This window comes from Sparus aurata, chromosome 5 (assembly GCF_900880675.1).
Source record: "Sparus aurata chromosome 5, fSpaAur1.1, whole genome shotgun sequence".
NCBI classification, from domain to species: Eukaryota; Metazoa; Chordata; class Actinopteri; order Spariformes; family Sparidae; genus Sparus; species Sparus aurata.
In genome coordinates, this window is record NC_044191.1 from 7810750 (window position 1) to 7830100 (window position 19351).

Sequence of the window (19351 nt, forward strand, 5' to 3'; positions counted from 1 at the left end):
GAGGAGGGGTGGAGAAAGAAGGCTGTTGCTTTAAACAAGAATGTGTTCATTTTTAAGGGAGAGGGGGAGGCTCTCAGCTCTATTTGTCTGCCTACTGAAACAGTGCAAGAGGATTTTTCATCATTTAAAAGCACCAAGGCGGGTGAGAGAAAGCGAGAGAGAGAGAGAGAGAGAGAGAGAGAGGGGGAGGGAGGGAGAAAGAGAGAGAGAGAGAGGGAGAAAGAGAGGGAGAGAGGTGCAGTTGAGAGAGACAGCCTCTTAGAGCTGTGAGGCAGAAGTGATGGATTCAGCTCACAGGAAAGTGACAGTCTTCTCCTAACGGGCCACAGGCAGTACACAAACCTGAAGACAAGCCTCCACCATCCAACTAAAGTTACCAGTTGTCTCTTGAAAGTGTTGCAGCTTTTTCAAGTGGATTTTGGAACAAGCTGCTCAATGTTTGCTGAAGACTTTTTGGCAAGTTAGGCATCTGTTGGGCTAATGATGGTCTTTTAATAACAGGCTTTAAAAAAACAGCACTACCTCTGCACTGCTGGAATGGACTAAGGTGACAAAGAGTGAGTGAGCAGACGGGCAGAGAGGAGGACACAGGGGTGCAGCTTTCACACTTGGGATGACTTTCTACCGGGAGAAACTTCAATCAGCTCTGCCAGGAGGGCAAGGCAACTGAGGGAGCCTCATCAATAGTCTACAGTTATCTTGTAAGCATTGTGAAACTATTGATTTATCTATCTATAATATAATTGATTTATTATCATGTTAATTCAAACATTACTTCAGTTATTTGCATTGATAAATTGTTTGTAACAGTTAATCTCCCAGAAGAAAAAAAAAGACTTTTCTAAGTATGATTCCATGGATATAACATAACAAAAGTGATGGAATGTAACTAAGTACATCTACTCAAATACTATGCTATACAACTGAGGTACTTGTACTTTACTTAATTACTTCCATGTTCTGATACTTTATACATTTACTCCATTATTAGTTAATTTGCAGATTGCACGCTGCAACAAACAAAGTTAGGACATTTTTAAATCAATTTATTTGACTAACAATTGGACTTGCACTTACTGTATTCAGATAATCAGACGTATTCTGAATATTGAATTTGATAATCATTCAGCACACACTATAAAGTATACAGACAAACAGGACACAAAATATGTATTCATTTTCTTTTACTTGTACTTTTGATACTGAAGTACATTTAACATCTGATTTGTATTCAAGTACTATTTTTATGGATGACTTACTTTTGCCAAAGACTACTTTTTACAACACTGCCCACTGCATAACTATTTGCTAAATAACTTAAGTCTTTGGTTGTTAATTCTAAAGCAACAGCCTTTTACTTCATGTGTTCTTTTGAACCTAAATTCAGCAGTCATCATGCAGCATCTGTTATCTGACTCACCGTTTGGTGCCAATGGCTAATTCTACTTTCTGATGACTAACCAGACAGATGACTCTGATAGACTTGGTCGAGGGGGGTTAATTCAGCGCAGGGGGATGCTGGAGAGCGGGCTCTCTAGCCTAAGTGCTTCTTTGCTACTGATAAACACCCAGCTTGTCAAAACACAGGACCCTTAAGGGGTAAAATAAAAACCCATGGGTAATGATGATGATGATGCCTTGTGTAGAACATGCTGACAAACAGATTTCTTTTCCAATATCTAAAAAGTATAATTTACTTCTAAAAGACGAAAAAAAAAAAAAAAAAAGAAAAAAAAAGATGTCAAGCAGTCTGCAGCTTCAGGATGTTCCCCTGGGCTCAAGAGGACAGGGAAACAGCCAGTTGAATCCCGTCTTTGTTTCTGTTGCCAGGGTAGTGTTTGGATAAGGGGGCTTTGAGGTAGAATGCTGGAACTTATCGAAACAATTCCCAGAGACCCCCTGCCGCCCCGTCTGACTCAGATCACAAGCGTGGTATGGAAGAACGCACCAAGCTGCATGAGACAGAACTAAACCTAAAATTTGATCAAATACCTGAGCTCTCCTTCTCCATCGAGAGTCAAATGGAATACTGTCCTATAACATCAAAATGAGCAGGTAGTTGAGGTTAATCATGTTCCAAATGTCATGTTACACGCTTACAGGGATTACATGCTTGAGGAAAGAATGAGGTCACCCTCAAGGTAATGTAATAGTGCAGATTACCATGAGCAAATTGAATTTGACTCTGATCCAACACATATTGGGTGTCATGCAGAAGACTGCCGGTTCTCAGCGGAGTTGCCGCTAATTTGAACATGCAGCCCAAAGCCGTCCTGAAAAGTGTCCACTTCTTTTCAGCTACCGACAAATTAGGTGCTGTGTAGCAGTGTTGTGATCTCCTGTTGTGGATGATGATGATGTGATTATGAAGTATTCAAACAGAAAGTAGGACACTGAGAACGAATTGGGTCAGTAGATACAGAATATGCTCATAGGTACGGTGCAGATGAGGGGAGCTGTGGTCCTGCGTCTAGAGGGGCTAGCTCCCTCCGTCTGCCACCGCCATTGACTCTCCATGTGTGTATGGCAGCTCACGCTAATGAGGTGACGAAGAATGTGAGGAATGCCATGCTCATGCTGAAATGAGAGGGGCTGGGGTGAGAGACATCAGTCTGAGAGAGGCTGCCCACCTTCTAATTAATATGTGCTGAGTATGACCAAAAAGGCTGGAGTACGGCGGCTGGTCAGAGACACGCTGACCTGTTCACCACAGCCGCCGATCACACCTGATTTAACTTGGAGTAAAATCCAGGAGAATGAGTCGTGTAAACACAGACTGTAGAGACCTGAAGACAGTAAAACCAAAACATTTTGGCGTGAAGCAGACTTGAAGAAATTGCCAGAGAGTGGGGCTGGGCTGGCCTTAAACTCATGATATTTTTAGGCTACATCCTGATGCACAAAACATATAGCAGGATACATTTAAAGCTCCTCAAAAGCAATTCATAAATGCTTGGACTGGATGACAAATCAGATTCTATATTTCTGTCCAAACCCAGCCGAGTCCGAAAATGTAGTAACCAAACTAACTGGACTTGACAGGCATTCTGTTTCTTATGGCCAAATCTGACTCCCAAATGAATGTTTGCCACCTGGAAACTATATGAAAGCTTCTGTAGCAGTAGCACTTAACGGGCAAACACAGACAGTTTGTGTATACTAACTCAAGCATCAGTTATCGCTAAATATCACACTTAGGGGCTGTCCTGTCGAGAACGCTCTTTTGCAAAAAGGCACATGTATTGCATCGTTTTGGCCAACCGTCCACACGGACCCTGAAAACGCAGCGCCTGAACTGCACTTTTTTGAAAACGGGTCTCAGGGTGGACAAATCCTAAAACGTAGCCCTCTCGTTTTCGTGTGGACAGTGGATATGCATACTTTCCAAAGCGATGACGCATCGCCCCACCCCTCGACCTCTTGCCTTCGACCTCTGAACCTCTGAAGGGATTGTGCAGGCGTGGTGGAGGTATGATATCTACTGAGCTCCATTCTAATTTTGAAGTATGTTGGATAACTGGATATCAGTTCAGTGTTTTTGACCAAATACCTCAATATCACATTTGTAGGGATGACTATGGGTACTTTCACACAAAACCCTGATACAATGACTAACTGGGTAGAGGCAAGTGTCAGAACAAGTAATGTAGTCGCATAAGTTCAGAAAAATTGCATCACTTTACTGTAATGCAGCCTTTAAAACCAGGAAAAGACAACCCTGATACCATAGCACGATTTCAGGGATGAGACATAGTCTCTTCTCACAATAATGATATAATATTGCCAAGGCCATACCAATGAGAAGCTGCCAATCAAAAAACACTGGGAGTTGTTAATATTACTTCCGTCCCTCTGCCTTGAGCAGAGAAGACATATATGACACTTCTCAACACCAGTTAATCATTGCGTCTTCTTGCCAGTCAATGGCAGCTTGTTAAAGTGAACTGATGTTAGAACAATAATGAGCTGCGGGGGCTGTTAACAGTGAAGAAGGAGGAGGCGGCTCTCTGTTGTTCCCTCTGGCAGACGGTGGATGGGTTAATAACAGGCTGTCTCTGTAGGGGCAGATGGGACTCTCTGGTCCCTGGGAGTCTGAGCCCAGCAAGCGTTGTTGCTTGAAAACACACATTAACAGAAACAACACTTGCAGACACGCACATGCCGCTCTGACTCGTGCACATTTCATCACAAGCTGCAAACATTTTCCTCTCAGCTTTGAAGTGTAGTGAAGCCTAGAGCAGGAGATTCCGGGCTAAAGACGTCCAACATGGGACTCCTCCGCAGCAGGGGCCAATCACACGGCATTTCTAAGAGACAGAGCTCATGTTCCAGGGGGAAAAACCACAGGAGCCACTGGCCAAACACAGTCATCAGCACATTACAAGGGACAGGCCCCGGGCTTGTATATTACCTCAGTATGGGCTTGTTTGGAAGCTATTCTTAGTGATTGCCTCAGGCCTTGATCTATAAGTCTAAACAATGATTTCAGTGATAATTGATGAAAAGTATTTCTTTGCATAGAGTGAAAAATATGTATGACACCGCAACCTCTGCATCAATCATCAATGGCTCAGGTGACGTCATACAGCCAGGCTTTCTTAGCAGGATTAGTACTATGAAGGACCTCATACTGTGATGACAGAAGACAGCTTCACAGTAAACTTGAAACAAAAACTACACTCTTCACTGAGTGTAGTACAGTCAGGTTAAAACAAATGACTTTCTACTTTTACATACAAGAAGCATGGCAGCATGATCACATCTTACGTGTCTATTTGCTGTAAGTGATTTTATTTCTGGGCAGGTAAACAAAAAGTCCAAAAGGTTAACAAGAGCCAGTGCGTAAAACCCCTTCTTCTTCTTTCCAGTAAAACACGTGTTTACACATTCTATTCTAGACGGATAAAGCCAGAAAGGTTTGAATGTGCTAAGGGTCATGTTCTTGGGAATTGCTGCATTTCTCTTCTCCATGTCTCCAACCTAATGCGCTGGCAGCATGCCTGGATTAACAACACAAAAACATTTCTACTCTTTTCCCTATTTTGTTCTCATTGTTATGAGGTTGACTATCTTACACGCAGAGATAAGCTATAATAAACGTGCGAGGGAAGCACTTCAAAACCGAGCCAATATAGGCCTCTCTATAATGCTTTCTGATTAGACAGGCCCTTCTGACTCTGGGGAGGTGTTACACAGGACCTCTCTGTAATCCAATATGCAGCAGCTTTCAATTACGGTGCCCCAGGAGTTCAAGACCTTGATATGCTTAAACAGGAGTTACATTCTCCTAACCACTCAGTGGCATCCCCTAATAACATCACATCATCTACAAAAACTGCCCACACTTCTTATTGTTAGAAAGAGGTCCTCACTTTGAATTCTGGGGCTAAAAGTTAAGCATCTCCTTCTTATTAACTCTTGAGAAAAGGCTTGTGTAAGCATGTGTGTTCTGCGATCGCTCATTAGATTCTTCAGTATTCTAGATGTTTAAAGTAAGCTTTTAGTTTGACCGCGACATAAAACTGACATGTTTAAATATAGATACATAGATGCAAAGATATTGATTCACTGCCTTTCAGTGTCTGAATGGAGCTTGTTGCCCTCCTCTGTTTAGAGCTATAGAGAGGACTGATGCAACATGATCAATATTTAAAACCGTTCCTTGAATAGCATCATCTGGTAATGTCTCAAACTTTCCGTAAGCAAAGATGTCCAGGCCTGCAGCAGGGTGCAGATAGGAGTGTTTCTGTGTGTCAAGGACAGGCTGTGGCAGTCACCCAAAGAGAGCATGAGCCAACACAGAGAACTAAGCTAAACAACCTCAACTAACAGCAGTACAACTGACTGAAGACATCAGCACATCATTAGACAAAGGAAATATTTTTCTTAGGGGCAGTGAGGGGATTAGTAACTTTCAAACAGCATATCTGATAGTGGAAAGCTGATTTAAACAATTCGTGATCAAAACCAGATGCATTCTATGAATTACACCTACAAAACACGGGGAAAACAACTGTGTGCTCATGCCAGTAGTGAAATGTACAATGTGGCAACCATGAGATTCTTGATTTATATATAACACGTGAATATAAAGTGTTTCCTGTCATGGAAAATCATAGCAGCCACTGGAGTGCTCAGGGGGGCAAGTGGGCGATTTCCTTTCAGATCTAATCTTTTTCGGTAGCCCATATTTTTGGGAGCTGTAATGACCTGCATATGTACAGATGTTTATGTACAGGGCTTCTGTTCCTGCCTCCTCCTTGCAGGTAATGGAGGACAGCAGCAGTGTATCCTGATGGTCAGTCTTCTTCTGGTCTCAATCAGCATGTGTGAAGGATTCCATTGTCAAACTGAGTGTGCAGCCCAAGTTTCAGTTAATATTGGAAGGAGTTTGTGTCAGAATATGTATGCTCAAATGGTCTTTTGCTTACTGGCTACAAGAGTGGGTCAGTTATGACAGGTTTTTGAATATAACCCAATCACGTTCTTCCTTGTTCTCCTCAGGTCTTGGTACGTAGGACACAAACTCATGGAGCCCCCTTCAATGGTCCTACTGGGGCTCCTTCTTGTTTATGGACTAGCATGCTGTGTCCAGCAGACTCAGGGGAGTCCATCAGATAGCAGCCATGGCAGCGACAGGACACAAGAATTTGAGAGTAGTGATGATGGTCTAGAGAAGGAGTTTCTCTATGCTGGAAGGAGCAAACGTGCTCCAGCTGACCAGCAGCAGGACAAGTGCTCCTACACTTTCATTGTGCCTCAACAAAAAGTGACCGGAGCAATCTGTGTCAACTCCAAGGAGCCTGAGGCCATGCTGGAGAACCGGGTTAACAAACAGGAGTTAGAGCTGCTAAATGTGGAGCTACAGAAACAGAAGAGGCAGATTGAGACCTTGCAACAATTGGTAGAAGTGGATGGAGGTATTGTCAATGAGGTCAAGCTTTTGAGGAAGGAGAGCCGAAACATGAACTCTAGAGTCACTCAGCTGTATATGCAGCTGCTGCACGAGATCATCAGGAAAAGAGACAATGCCCTAGAGTTGGCTCAGATGGAGAACAAGATCCTGAACCAAACCTCTGAGATGCAACAGCTCACCAGTCGATACAAAGATCTCGAGCACAAGTACCAGCACTTGGCTTCCTTGGCTACAAACCAATCGACTCTTATTGCCCTGTTGGAAGAGCAGTGTCAAAGTCGTCCTCCGCCTCGGCATGTTCCCGTCCCACAGCCACGGCCTCAGCCACCTCCACCATCACCACCTCTCAGCAAGCCTTACCAGCCACCTGTCCTTCCACGAATTAACAACCCGATCAGCAACGAGATCCAGAGCGACCAAAAATCTCCGCCTGTTCTTCCAACTATGCCCACAGGCACACACAGCCCCTCCACCACTGACAAGCCCTCTGGTGAGTCTAACAAAGTACAACGCAAACTTTTAAATAAAGTTCTATTAATGATACATTCGTACCAAAATCATCCGTTGCCATCACAAACAAAGGATTGTGTGTCTGAGCCCACAACAATTGTGAACCTCTTAATCATTAATCATGCAACAATGGCGAGTACCCATTCTCCGAATAATAGCTGATTTAAATACACCCCACACATTCCCAGAGCAAAGGGCTCTTGGAGAGAACAGAAATGCTGTTGTCTGCAGCCTTTCAAGATGCATATCATCTAATTGCCATGATTCAACCCACGCAAAAAAACCCAAAGCATATTAGCAGGATAAATACATGTGCCTTAATGGATAGCAGGATTCAAGCCCATAGGGCTCTTAAACACATGTTAGTGGATGATAAAGCTTTAAAATTGATGTGAAGGGTGTTTTGTGTTATCAGTTGCAGTCAACAGTCTACTGCTGTTCCATTTCATTAAGAGGCTTCAGTTTTAATATGGTGGAAAAAGCAACCCATTCCCAGCATGACTACTGGGTGCTTTTTTCCATTGACATTTTGTGATACTGCTTTCCATTTTCACCAGGCTGCATGTGAACGGTAGCCTTTGTATGGAATCTTTGAAAGGAGGCAAGTAATTTCCTGCCCACAGCCGTGCAACGAACACCCTTAAATGTTACATAAACCCTTAACACGAACATTGAGCTTCACACAATGCAGGAAGGGAGGGAGGACGAGCGAGACCTGAAAGAGCAACAGAGGCAAACAGAGGGACGGAGTCCCAGAAAAAAGGGAGGGGGTGCAAACAGAAAGAGATACCAGGAGTCGGTGATGTCATTTGTTCCAGTTGCACCAGGCAAGAATCAGTCATATGTTCCACCAAAGCTGCAGACTTTATCAGGCAGAACAGAGCAGGGCAGGGCAGGGCAGGGCAGCTCTCTGGCTTGTATCTGCTCAACAAAGACATTCCTGAGAGTAAATGGATGGCAGAGAGAGGGTCAAGAAACATATCATCCGCAGTGATTTGATAAAAAAATTAAAAAAATAAAAACTTCTGGCTTTTCACATTATGTGAACACTTTGGCTGCTTTGTTTCTTCCTTCACATATCTTCATATGTATTATATCTCTTGCAAACTTTTGATGCACCCCTTACCTCACCTCTAGCCCCTATTCTCTTTTCATTTGTCTCCATTGTATTTAAAGACTTTGTAATCCGAGCCAATTGGCAAACTACACAAGTGTGAAATCTTGAGAACTTTCACAGCCAATTGAATCAGGGGAGCCAGTTGCCCCTTAAGTGTTTTTCCTAATCTGCTGGGTTTGGAATTTGGCCTAAAATCGTAATGGCACACGTTACGTTTCACTGATTTGCAGCGTGAAACCCAATAAGACTATTGACCTTGCACGAAATGCACTAAAACAATTTTAGCGCACATTCAACTTCTATTGCATGATAGTGCAGGGCTGATGCTGCACAATTAAAATAATTATATCTTCATACCATGCTTGTAACTCCATCCAATTTATGGTAATACTGGTAAAAAAAAAAAACTTCAGCAGACTTACTGGCAAGGATTAAACAGCTGTCCCTAAATTAATTACTCCAAGAAATCCTCTCTTAAAAACTCGATGTGAAGCCTTAATATGACTGCCTCCACTGAAAATGAGAGTCTGTTTAATATAAAATATTATAATATATCCATATATAAACCTAAGTGAAAGTAATATAATAATCCTTCACTGTTAAGCATCACAGATGCTAAAAGGTTTTTGCTACTGTTTCATCATGCAGTTCAGGATTCCCTTTGCCCTCATGCCAGTGTTTCTTTTGGCTTCCCAGCCAGCAGCCATTTCCCTCTTGAGAGGAGCAGCCAAAGTCAATTCTACTGTTAAAATGAGAGCCTCTGTTTAAAAATGGGATTCCCTATGGCAGAGTATAAAAAACTATTTTTCTCATTCTGGCTTTGTCTCCATTTCCCTTAGTTAACCTCTGAGATGCAGCTATAACCGACTGGATTTCAAATGCTATAAATGTCTTCTTGTTTTCCTTTTGTCCAGGTCCATTTAAGGATTGTCTACAGGCACTGGAAGATGGCCACACTGGCAGCGGCATGTACCTGGTGAAGCCGGAGAATGCCAACCGGCTTATGCAGGTGTGGTGTGACCAGAGACATGATCCAGGTGGCTGGACCGTGATTCAGAGGAGGGTGGACGGATCTGTCAACTTTTTCAGGAACTGGGAGACGTACAAGGTGCGACAGCTTCACACCAAATGAAGGACTTCGTAGTTTAGAGGGCAGCTGGCAGCTTTTGTAGGTTTTTTTTTACACTGACCAGATGCGCACCAGTAATGAATAGGTAATTGTTCAGCTTTCAAAATGTCGGGTGTAGTACCGGCCTCAGTCACTGCCACAGCCTTATGACTCATTAATTCCAGCAACATCAGTTGGTCTTTATGAATTACTTCACACACAAAAAAAAGTGGGAATGTTGGACTGAAATATAACAATGGTTGGCTGTGTCAGCATTCCTGAAGTTATGGATATAAACTTTATTTTCTGAATAATGCACCAGAAGGTACTTGCTAAATGGGGCTGTGTGGACATCATTTTTTATTCAGCGGAACTCATTTTCTTCTGAAAGGGAAATCCCACACACAGGGAGCAGCAATTCACTGCTGAACATTTGTTTTCTAGCCAAAAAATTCAAGAGGGTCCTGATTAAATCTTAGCTTCGGGCAACAATGAAGAACTTTCCAAGACTTTTTACGAAAACCTTTAAACCACATGAGATCTTAAACTGCATTGTACACTCATCAGAAGGAGTGTTTCCATGATTCAAAGCATGTGTATGGTAGGGGATACCGCAAACCCACTTACAGTATGACTGGAGCCAGAACAAAGCAGTAAGACAGCATCCAGCATGTTGAATTACATACAATATGTGCTGTATCCTGCTGTGTTTTCAATAACAAAATAACAGTGGAAATCTGGACACCTGATGCTCGCTATAAACTTGACTCAGAGGGTCCATTTATAATAATGTTCCTTGACGATAAACAACCCCATAGATGAGCTAAATTCATAGTTGCCTCCAGAACGTGTGCAATGACCTTGAATAATACCAGAGACATCCCAACTGTTCCAAGAAGCTTTCGAGGAAGGATCTTACTGATAATGCTTTTCTTATCACTGTGCTTCACAGCAAGGTTTTGGCAACATCGATGGTGAGTACTGGCTCGGTCTGGAGAACATCTACTGGCTGACTAACCAGGGAAACTACAAGCTGCTGGTCACACTGGAGGACTGGTCAGGCAGAAAGGTGTTTGCAGAGTATGCCAGCTTCAGAGTTGAGAATGAGGCGGACTTCTACAAGCTAAGGGTGGGCCGTTACCATGGCAATGCCGGCGACTCGCTCACCTGGCATAACGGCAAACAGTTCACAACACTGGACAGAGACCATGATGCATATACAGGTAATATTTCAAGTTAGAAAGTATTGAGCTGGTATCCAGGGATGCATGATATGAATTTTTTTAACGGAAAGGAAAACTGCCAATTTCACATTTTTTAATGTGAGGGTAAGAGAAGTATTAAAACTTCTAGACTTCTTGATGCACTCTGATAGCTCATTTGGTAGAACAGGTGCTCCATGCATGTTAGATATTTACCCAGACCCCTTTGCTTCAAGTCATCCTGTCAAGTCATCAGTTTATAATCTCCTATCACATAATAAAGGCAAAAAAGGCCCCAAATTAAGTATATATCATATAATAAATATTAAATGGGAGCTGACATTCTGATTGGTTTGATTTATGTTCCACCCAAAACACACACATGACATAATCTGAGTATAAATACACCCCCTTTGTGCCGTGCGCCACACTTTGCGCCCAGATGAATGTGTTTAACTAGCAAAAATGACTTAGACACGCCCTAATCGCACTTGCACCAAGCGCTATATACATGCACTCTAAATAGGGTCCAGTATGTGTTCAATGCACAATTTATTTTAATGAATGCAGCTTGAAAGTTTTTCTTCTTTCAATATTTCTAGGCAACTGTGCCCACTACCAGAAGGGAGGCTGGTGGTACAACTCTTGTGCCCATTCAAATTTGAATGGAGTTTGGTACAGAGGAGGACACTACCGCAGCCGCTACCAAGATGGAGTCTACTGGGCAGAGTTCAGAGGAGGAGCCTATTCACTGAAGAAAGTGGTCATGATGATCCGTCCAAACCCAAATACCTTCCACTAAGCATCCAAGGAACACTTACTGTACTGTATCTAGCACTAAACAAAAAACATTACAGCTCTAAAATCCATGCAATCTTTGTTTTACTTTTGGTTAAATGGAGGGGTACCAGACCAAGCCAGAGGACAAAGACAAAGTTAATATCCAAACATCAGGCTGATAAACTGGTAGCTCCTGACAGATCAAAGAATCTGTGCACTTTGTGCAATGTTAATGAATTGTCAGTATCATTTTCCCTTCACACTCACTGCTCAGGAGTTGTTTTAAACACACTGTCTTTAATAAAACAAAAGCATGCCTATTTGATCTGAGAGAGAAAAACAATAAACCTAATTTGAGATGAAAGAACCAAATAAGTAGTTCTGAAATAGGAACCCTACAATATATACTGTATATGTAGCATGTACGTAAAGTTCTTTTTTGCCAAAACACGCAAATGAGCTTGACACAGGAAATGTATCCAGTGACTTTTAATTTCATTCTACATACATTTTACAAATGTGTAATTTATAGGAACAGTAACATTATCATTGACTTGTAACAGGGTTGATATTCTGGCCAGTTTTGTTTTTTACTATAAAATGTACTATAAAAATCATGCCATTTTATTTTCTTACATAAAACCAAAACTGATACAATTACCCAACATTATTATCAGTCTGCTTGTACAACTTTAAATATGATTGAGGAGGTACAAACTCTTTCCTGCTCCTGATTTTTCTTCTAAAAAACAAGAAAAAAAAAAAAAAAACTCGTTTTGAAATCTTTGAATTGCTTGAACAGGTATCCAACAATTTGCTTGTATGAATCAAGCACTGTATTTACTGTATAAATTTAGTGGTATGTTGATGTCAATAGATCCAAAACATTGTGTTTGTACATAAAAGATATTTGTAATATAATGTATTAAGACCTTTTATGTCATTATTAAGTTGCAATAAAACATGTACAGCTTGTGTGTTTCTCTTCTCTTTTTTGTGTCGTGTTGTATAAAGCACACTTAGTATAGTGAGGAAGCTGTCTCATAAGTAACATAAGTCTACTTTCCAAAAGTGAAAGTAACACATTATTAAAAAAGATGATGTCTGGCAAAACAATGTATCATGTGTCAAAAGTCATGAATATAAATTACACTTGTGTAATGTAGTCATTAAGTGTAATTTAGCTAATGAATTTAATTGACGCAGAGCTGTCATGACAGTGCTATTATAACAGTCCATCATGAACCAACTAACTCTACCATTTAATTAAGCTGTTTATCCAGTTATAGTAATTACTAAGACTATCACTAAGATTTTGAATATACTTCTTCTTTGGTGGATTCAGCACCCTGTGATGACATTAAAGGAGAACTTCGGCCGTTTTTAACCCATATCCCTGTTGATCGAGGTTACCGAGTGCTGTCATTAGGAAAAATAACGAGAACATTTGGCACAATATTTACCGTGTATCAGAACGGCAGCTAAAGCGAACCTATGGGGGCAGACATATCCGAAAGTGAAACTTAAGGATGTATGCCCCCATAGGTTCGCTTTAGTTGGATACTAGATTTAGCAGGCCAGTCACTTGCTTTTCTAGAAGGTACTCAACATGCACAGTCCAACCAAACACAAAGGTCATTGCATTATTTTTAATGCTCAATTTGTTGTGGCTAACCCCCCTAAAAGTCTACTCTTCATTTGTAAAATCAATATAACATATTCCTCAATATAATGAAGCATGCAAGAAGAAACCTTATAGCATACAAACACATGACGGTACTTATTTTGACAAACTCATATGGGCCACTTTGGATATTGTTTATTAGAATCTTAACTGAGTGAAACTGGAGCATACAGGGTTTATAATATGAATAAAATGCAAATCTGTAAAACATTTAATTAACTGAACGGATTGCATGCATTGTAATTAATATTACAAGTACAATCTTAACGTAATTTGGATAAAATGCAAAAGATTACTTCTCTGTTCAAAGCCAGTCCCAGTTAACATCACATTCCTCCACCATGCAGCAACCACAGGTACATCATCTTGCTTATTTTCTTTAATTTTCACTAATAGCTCAACCATTTCTACAGACAACAGAAAGTAAACATTTAATTAAAGCACAGTAACAAGTAATGTGCTATATGGTTTCTCAAATACTATCAAGCACAGTGTTTGCGTGTAGAGTCAGCACACCAGGGACTGACAAATGAAATGTGACAGGCTTGTAAAACTAATGCATATAGCAGTCCCCTCCACTGACAGCAGAAACCACCTTTACTTTACTATGTGTCAATGAGATTTCCACAGACAGCTGGAAAATGAGGCAAAAATGACTTTACACTGCCAATGAACCAAGCTCCATTAATGCCATACTGTATTTTGTCACAAGACTTGAGTTGAGGAAGGTTTAGACAAGAGAGCATTTTACATCAATTTAGTATGAATCACTGTGAATGACAACTTTAAAGACAATCTGAAATTGTTTAAAGAGAGCAATTATCAGCAGAGCAAAGAGTGCATGTGGATTTAAATTCTCTTGCTTCAAATGAAACCAATTTACCATGTTAGCATTTTGTTCTGCCAAAGTAAAGATGGATGCTTAGGTGATAGTAGCCAAAACACTTGTCCTACATTAAAACGACACTGGCAGCTAAAACTGACTCATAAGTCAAAAGCTGAAAAGCTTTCTTCCCCATGACAGAGAGGATCTGGATGAAACAAAGGAAGTCATTCATCACTGTGACTGTCACTCTTGTAAGCTGTGTTCTTACTAAAGATGGATGGGACAGTAAAATACACTTTTTTACCAAATCTTTCTCTCTTCATGGACAGATCAACACTTTTATACAATTACACCCTAAAACCAGTTTATGTCTGCTTAGTCAATCAGCCTAATCGTGGTAAAACAGAGGACGGTGTTTCATCGTCTCCATAAACAGAAACGACAGACTCCTTGGATGCCGTGTACGTCTGAGGACTCACCACGATGGAAAACCTTCAGTAAGGGTGGCCTCTGCAGCCCCCACTCCTCAACCAACATGGAAAACCATGAGCTGACACAGTGCTCACTCAGCACAAAGAGAACCGCATTTCCTGAGCCTTCAAACCTGAACCTTCAAACTGGCCCTGCATTGTTGTTTCACTTATGTAAAAGTCCATGTCCTTGGACTTCTAATAGAACCATATTTAACTTTCCTGTGCTCCCTGTGAACCCTTCTTACTCCAGCTCTAAAGTAAATGTAGTCGTAACTGGAGGAACCACAGCATAAATCTGTCATTGGGGATTTTAACCACTTTTCCAGGCTGTCCTCACCAGAACAATTGTTGGTGGGTCATCTGTGCAAACAGCGTAGTCCAACCTGTTAGGTGATGACCCCTAGTGACCATAGTAATTATGATAGGAATAAAAAATGAAATCAGGTGACACAGCACAAGAGCAAAAAAAGTCTGCACTAGGAGGAGGACGGGGTCCGTGGGTGGGACAAACAAGCAGAGGCCTTTTGTTGCAGGAGGCTGCTGTTTGTTTCCAATGTGAAACCAAAAGTCATTGGTGAGTCCTTTTTATTTTCTTAAAGTACTTACTAATTATACTATGCCACATACATGACATATATTATAAGTTACTAACGTAGCTTACTTATTTTACCCAAATCTTTATCTCTCCTAAACCTAACCAAGTCATTTTTAAACTAAGACCTTTTCACAACATTAAAGGGATATTCCGGTGTAAATTTAATCCATGTTCTAAATCACTGTGAAACTGTCTTACACTCCCTCTCGAGAGATCAAGTTAGCAGACCGCTAATTTACGGAGTTTTATACCCCTCAGAAACGACCGCACGACAACAATACACTGCAGTAAATGGATCCAAATATAAACCGCCACCAAAAAGCAAATAATGCTCAGAACAGCACCAAACTTCAGCAACAGTACAAATAGGGTCTCAGCACATAGTCCGGGGCATCTAACCGCCGCTAGCTTAGCTAGGGAAGCTATTGGTAAGCTAAAAACAGAGTTCAACTCTCCTCCATCAGCTTCCGGGTCGGGGAAGTCCCGACGCGACGATTACCAAGTGCGATTAGAAATGCTCAATTCCGTTCTTTTCCCTGTCCACTCTCGATAATAACTGTTATAAACTGGCAGGTAAGACACATATAAACTTTGATTGCTTTTCCATGGAGTCATAATCATACATTTTCATCCATGAGCCGCGGAACTCTACTGCACTCGGTAATCAAGTCGTCGGGACTTCCCGTCAACAGTAAGCTGCTGCAGAAGAGTGGTAAATTTTGTCAGCTTTTCAGTAGAAATCCAGCTAAGCTAGCAGAGGTTAGATGCCCCAGACTATGTGCTGAGACCCTATTTGTACTGTTGCTGAAGTTTGGTGCTGTTCTGAGCATTATTTGTGGCTTTTTGGTGGCGGTTTATATTTGGACCCATTTACTGCAATGTATTGTTGTCGTGCGGCCGTTTCTGAGGTTGATAATACTCTGTAAATTAGCGGTCTGCTAATTTGATCTCTCGAGAGGGAGTCTAACACAGTTTCACGGTGATTTAGACCATGGATTAAATTTACACTGGAATATCCCTTTAACTACATGACATTGAAGGTGAACTCTGGTTTTCCTGTTGCTGGTACTCTTATGTAGTCTTATGACACACTTTTCGCAATGCATGAATCGTCATATGTGTAGTTTAGGGAGTCACTGGCAATCAAACTATCTAGACGGTAAGGTATAAGAACATACTTGAAGCAAAACTCCTGCCAAAATGCAACCTAGGCTTTTTTTTGTGATTGTATATGAGTCAAACCTTCATGTAAAAGCATAATTACGACAAAAGAGGCACTTTACCGTAGTTTTGTTTTTGGGCAAGCTCATTTTCAATGGAGTGCAGGGGCACTCGCTATTTTTAAGACACTAAAAAGGCTCGACACAACATGAAACTTTGCTCGTAGTATCACCAGGGTCTCTACACATAAACATGAGCATTGAGAACATAGCTTGTGTACACAGAGTTTGTTAAAAAGAAAGTTTTTCTAAAAACTCACCTTAGCAGTAGCTTGTTCCACTCCCAGTCATCATGGCAGCCAAGAAGTATCGACCTTAGAATGCAACATAACCTGGAGGAGAGTTAAGGTGGACCGCTACTGTCTTCTGGCAACAACTATCCGCGCGATATCTGAAGTGACTTTTCCGGCTTTTTATTTTAGTATTGTTTCTTATATGAGTCTCCTTTTTCAGCTTCAAGGTCAATATTGTTTTTCGCTACACAAAACAATGAATTATCCGTGCCTTTACATGGAACTAAGCTTTAGGAGAGGTCCACCTTAACTGTCCTCCATGTTACGTCACATTTAGAGATCGAAACTTCGGGAAGAGGAAACATCTGCTAACGTGAGTTGTCCAAAAACTTTCTTTTTAGTAAACTCTGTGTACACAAACAATGTTCTCAATGCTTGTGTTCATGTGTAGAGACCCTGGTGATACTATGAGCAAAGTTTCATGTTGTGTCAAGCATTCTATGTGTTTTAAAAATAGCGATTTTAATGCTAGTGTAAGAGTGCCCCCCCACTCCATTGAAAATGAGTTTGCCCGAAAACGAAACTACGGTAAATCTAAAAAGTCCCTCTTTCGTCTTGGTTATGCTTTTATACAAAGGTTTGACTCATATACATCCACCAAAAAAGCCTAGGTTGCATTTTGGGGGGGAAATGGTGGTGGTGCGCGAACGCTCGTCAACGTCAGTCGGGGCGGGGGGGGGGGGACACGGACAGACGCTCATCGCCGTTAGCCGGGAGCTCCTAGCCGTCAGCCGGGGGACGGACGCTCGTCACCGTCACGCGCGGAGTATAGCGCCGCTGACCTAACAGTATAGCGGCGTAGCACCGCTGTTCCACCGTCTGGGGAGAACCCTGCTTAGGCGGGAGGCAAAAACGCTTGGGCGCCGCGCCTAAGCCGTATAATGGCAGGGAAAACCCTGTACTGCCCTTCACTCAGTCTCAACATTGGGCCCGGGCACACCATCGCCACTGCTGCCACATGGCAAAAGATAGAGTATCTGCTGCCACACCACCAGACAATGGAGCAGCTTCCTTTCCAAGGCCGTGAGACTCCTGAACTCAACTTCCATTATTTTTGTCTAAAATAGATGTTGGTGTACTTGGATGGATTCAAACATTAGTTTGTTTTTTAACCCTTGTTTAAAGGATGATGGTAAATGTATTTCTGTTATGATTGGAGCATACTTATTTTACCCAAACCATCATCTTTTCCTAAACCTAACAGTAGTTAGGTAGTTTTAATGCATTAGCCTATGATACGATGATGAAGATCCGGTCCTGTCGCTGGTACTCTCTGGTAATTGTTGATCATTAAAAGCACTGTCATATGATTGTTTTGATTTTGATTTTCAAAACGATCCAATAACATTTTAAAATTTTATATTAAAAAAATCCTTCAGAGCTTATATGATTGACGAATTGAGGATATCAGTGCATGTGTTCAAGATGTGTTAAATGGTTTGACTAGGGGTAGACCGATTTGTGCATTTTTCCAATTATTGACATCAGGAGTTTTTCTGTCAGATTGTCAATAATATAAACAAATTTAAAAATGTTCTTCTTTGGCTCTGATGCTGCATCCTCTCACCCACAACACTATCTGATTGATAACAGATGTAACATAATCAATAGCCTAAAAACACTGAATTATGTGAATCTGCAAAGAAACAAATCACTAAATGTATCAATTACATGTAGTGGCGAGAAAGTAAAAGTAATAGAAAATTAAAATACTCAAGTAAAGTACCTGAAAACTGTTCTTAAGTTTATTCCATCACTGATTGTCAAAAATGTTGACACAGTTTAATTTTTACTCCAAATGAATATAAGTCACAAATATTGATTTTAAGTCCCCTTAATTTCTAATAATTGGTATCAGTCATATTGGTCGGTCCGTAGTTTTGACATCAGCACTGTGAAAGCACTGCGTAGGAGAGGTAAGTTTTCCACCATACACTTTTCATTTTTCCAGTGGTTATGAACCACATAAGAAGCCAGTCCAACAGCGAAGTCAAATTAAATTATATAATCATTATCAAAAGGGATAATTATATCACTAACACTAACCACAGAACTGTTCCCCCTTAAAAAAACACTCATCAAAAGACATTTTAAGCTGACAGTAACCATGAAGTGTCTGCAATGTGAATCACATCCATCTTTCTGTCATCTCCTTTTCCTCTCTCTATTCTCCTCTTTAACATGATCACTCCATCGTCTTGCCATAACTCACAACAGACTAAAGACATACTGAGGTAACACAGCAACGCTACCGTTTCAGTGTCTGAATCCCTTCTCAATGTCTGTCCCATCTATGTAATGGAGCATTCCATTTAGGTGATACAACCCTGACTTGAGCACAGCCTGTCATTGTCATTGTCCAGCTGCAAGTCAGCAAAATCTGAAAACATCTATGAAATAGCAAATGGTGAGATCCAACAAAATGCTGCAATAAAATGGTAACCAACATCTTTTTCCAATTCATTTATTCAAACCAGTCGTCATTGCTGCTGTTAAATTATTGTGATGCACATGGGAGTGATTAAGAAATCCTTAAAATAGAAACGCGTAATAATGTGGTGAAGCTTCTCTTTTGGAGAACAGTCACTTGATTGTTGATTACTTGCATAGTGGAACTATTGAATTCT

The 19351-nt window shown here is 41.1% G+C and overlaps 1 protein-coding gene across 1 annotated transcript; it reads left to right on the forward strand.

Annotated features, from left to right (window-relative positions):
- The first annotated feature begins 203 nt into the window (after positions 1–203).
- angptl2b (angiopoietin-like 2b) lies at positions 204–12608 on the forward strand. The gene is made up of 5 exons (XM_030418325.1): positions 204–701; positions 6505–7406; positions 9458–9651; positions 10604–10874; positions 11456–12608. Exons 2-5 carry the CDS (start codon positions 6530–6532, stop codon positions 11653–11655), a joined length of 1542 nt encoding a protein of 513 aa, XP_030274185.1. The 5' UTR covers positions 204–701; positions 6505–6529; the 3' UTR covers positions 11656–12608.
- The last annotated feature ends 6743 nt before the right edge of the window (positions 12609–19351 follow it).

Excerpts from the sequence above, each read along its gene's own strand:
- angptl2b (XM_030418325.1), top strand. The coding sequence starts at position 6,530 with ATGGAGCCCCCTTCAATGGTCCTACTGGGGCTCCTTCTTGTTTATGGA. Across the intron at positions 7,407-9,457 it reads CACCACTGACAAGCCCTCTG|GTCCATTTAAGGATTGTCTA; the intron begins GTGAGTCTAACA and ends CCTTTTGTCCAG. Across the intron at positions 9,652-10,603 it reads GGAACTGGGAGACGTACAAG|CAAGGTTTTGGCAACATCGA; the intron begins GTGCGACAGCTT and ends TGTGCTTCACAG.